This window comes from Urtica dioica, chromosome 4 (genome assembly GCF_054948205.1).
Source record: "Urtica dioica subsp. dioica isolate 48M chromosome 4, U.dioica_male_clone48M_v1_H2, whole genome shotgun sequence".
NCBI classification, from domain to species: Eukaryota; Viridiplantae; Streptophyta; class Magnoliopsida; order Rosales; family Urticaceae; genus Urtica; species Urtica dioica.
Window position 1 is genome coordinate 18,641,351 of NC_142759.1, and position 3,110 is coordinate 18,644,460.

Below are 3,110 nucleotides of genomic sequence, written 5' to 3' on the forward strand. Positions count from 1 at the left end.
TAGAATTAGAAGCCAAAAATTGCAACTGAGCCATTGCAAAATAAAATATTAGAAAATGCTTTTTTGTTTTTTGTTTTCTTTTTTAAGCAGACGTCAAAACCACGTAATGTATAGGTTATGTTTTTTGTCCCAGTATGAATGCACTGAGAAAGAAAGAAGGAAATCACACCCTTAAGTCTACTTTGTCTGATTTCCCACTTAAACTTTCAGGGCCGTTCGTAATTCAGTTACTAATACACATTTTTCCCGATGATCCGTATTTTATATGATATTTTTTTACATGTTTTCAACTCCCTCTTTTGACAATCTTGATTTGTTTCAAGTTTTTAACATTCGGGATTAAAAAAGTGGAACGGCTCAATTTTTAATTATTTTTTTTTTTTTTTGAAAAAGTGCTCAATATATATTTATTGATGTATGGTATAAGACGTAATCAATTGAAATTGAAAATAAACTGTCAACCCATGTCACGTAAGTTTATTAAATGAGGGTGTAAATTTGTAGATTAAAAAGCTAGTATATAGTATGGAAAAAAAACTGAACGGTCTTAAATTACACAACAATAACTAAGCACCCCTGCTCAAATATTAGATGAAAGGTTACAATAAAATAATTTCGACAATATATGAAAACGTATGATAAATCAGCAGGATTGACTTTGGGGAGATTTGAATTTAACTCAAAAACATACATTCGGTCAATTTTATTACACTACATTACACCACCCCAATTGAGACAAAAAGGTCAAATTTTTGGCCATTTTGCATTGATGATTCAACATGATATTCCACTTCCAAACTTGCCTATATAAGAACCCATTTACTCTCATTCTCTTCCAACACTACGACTACTACTTCTCATAAACATTGCTAGTTATTTAAAAAAGAAAATCTGTCTATTAATAAGCAATTGTGTAACTATGGCTCGTAGTAGAAGCATGGCCACTTCTTTGGCTGTGTTGTTGTTAGCTTCGATGTTCGCAAGCTGTGTAGCGAATCGGGATTGGCGGTTTGGGTTCAATTACACGGACTGGCGTCTCAGACACCGTGGTTGGGGTTGGTGGTCCCATAATCACCACTTGAACAACACGGCTCAGACTCCAACTCCCAACAAAATCGTCGTCGGCGATTCGCAGCACTGGCGCTTCAACTTCAGCTACGCTAACTGGGCTTACAATCATGGCCCGTTTTACCTTAATGACATCCTAGGTAAGACTCTACACCATTATTATTTTAATTAAAAATGATCTTATAAGATTTTTTACATATACTAGTTCATTTTTCTAAATTACTTGTGATCCATTTTGTGGCACAGTTTTCAAGTACGACCCTCCAGTCGGGAAAGACTCACACCCCCATAGCGTATACCGACTTCCGGACTATAAAAGCTTTGTGACTTGCGATTTGAAAAAGGCCGTACGGCTGGCAAACGCGACGCAAGGCGTGGGAAAGGGTTTCGAGTACGTACTAGATAAATGGCAGCCCTACTACTTTGCTTGTGGCGAAAGCAACGGCTTCCACTGCAAAGTTGGACTCATGAAGTTCTCTGTCATGCCTATTATTCGCCCTTGGCGTAATTGACTTCAGCGAGGTCAACCAACCCTTAATATAATAGGATAATGACGAGAACTAAAATTAATTATGTTTTTATCTAAGTTTTTCTATGGTCTTTTGTTTCATTTTCTATTTTTAGACACGCGATCAATAAGGTTTATGTATCTTGGGTTTATCAACACCAATCATTGTTTTTTCTTCTAATTTGAAATACAAGTTTTCTTCTCTATAGAGCTTTGCGCAGTCGAGATTTTTATGTCCATTTACAAAACGAATATATGTATTTGTTTTATCATGAGTTGTTTCATATATATATCCCTTCTCTATTACTCCCGGGCTAGGGTGCAAAATTCAGGTGCATTCACACACAAATATAATTATCTATTTTTTGTTTCCTTTTTATTATTTTAGAAAAAAGAAGTAAACTCAAACAGAGTATTTAAACAATAACCGCAAATCCATGTAGGCAAGGAGAAAAGGAAATAAAAGTTTGACTAGTTGACTTAACTAATAAAAACAAACTAAACCTTAATGAACACACTAACACTAATACAATCTAAAAATAGCAAAAACTCTCTATACTTCCCCTCAAGATCATATAAATCCTTGAGAGACATCTTGGAGATCAAATTCTCTAGAGCTGGAGTAGAAAACAGCTTGGTAAAGACATCAGCTAGCTGATGTTCTGATCTGGCTAGTAACAACTTGACTGATCTAGAACTGAATTGCTGGCGAACGAACTGTAGATCAATCTCGATATGTTTATTCTTCTCATGAAAATAGGGGTTTGAATCAATCTGAACTGATGTCTGATTGTCACAGAATAAAACAGCTATCATAATAGAAACAACGGATAAATCAACTAGCAGCTGTTTTAACCATAGGATTTCAGACGTGTGGCAGCTAGAGCACGATACTATGCCTCTTCCAAGCTTCGAGAACCCGTATTTTGCTTCTTAGCTTTCCATGACACCAATGAGTCGCCGAGGAAGAGTCAGAAGCCTGTAACTGATCGTCGAGAATCCACACATGTTCCCAATCGCTCGTTGGATAAGGCACGTAGCGGTGTAGAGGAAGTGCAAGGATAAAGCAATCCTCGACCTGGATGGCTTTAGACGTATCGAAGAAGATGATATGTAGCTGATAAATGACAATCATGAGGTGCAGGGACAGACTGACTAAGTTTGTGCACACTAAACGTGATGTCTAGCCGAGAAATCGTCAGGTACAGCAGACCACCAACGAGCCTCCGATAGGCTGTCATATCCTCAACGAGAGAACCATCATCCTGTTTGAGCGACTTTATGGTATCCATAGGGGTCTTCACAAGATTGGACTCCAAAAAGCCAAAGTCATCGAGCAGCTGCAACGCATATTGTATTTGAGAGACAACAATCCAAGCTTTAGATCTTGCAATCTCAAGTCCTAAAAAGTACCTGACAGGCCCAAGACTTTTCAATTTGAAAGTAGAATGTAGAGAAGTCTTAACTGCAAAAATTAGTACTAGATTAGGACGCGCAACAATAATATCATTAACATATAGCAAAATGGTAACAT

At 37.0% G+C, this 3,110-nt stretch overlaps 1 protein-coding gene across 1 annotated transcript; it reads left to right on the forward strand.

Annotated features, from left to right (window-relative positions):
- The first annotated feature begins 843 nt into the window (after positions 1-843).
- LOC149400990 (uncharacterized) lies at positions 844-1,788 on the forward strand. The gene is made up of 2 exons (XM_089613312.1): positions 844-1,208; positions 1,315-1,788. The coding sequence occupies exons 1-2, from the start codon at positions 920-922 to the stop codon at positions 1,578-1,580; spliced, it is 555 nt and encodes a 184-aa protein (XP_089469438.1). The 5' UTR covers positions 844-919; the 3' UTR covers positions 1,581-1,788.
- The last annotated feature ends 1,322 nt before the right edge of the window (positions 1,789-3,110 follow it).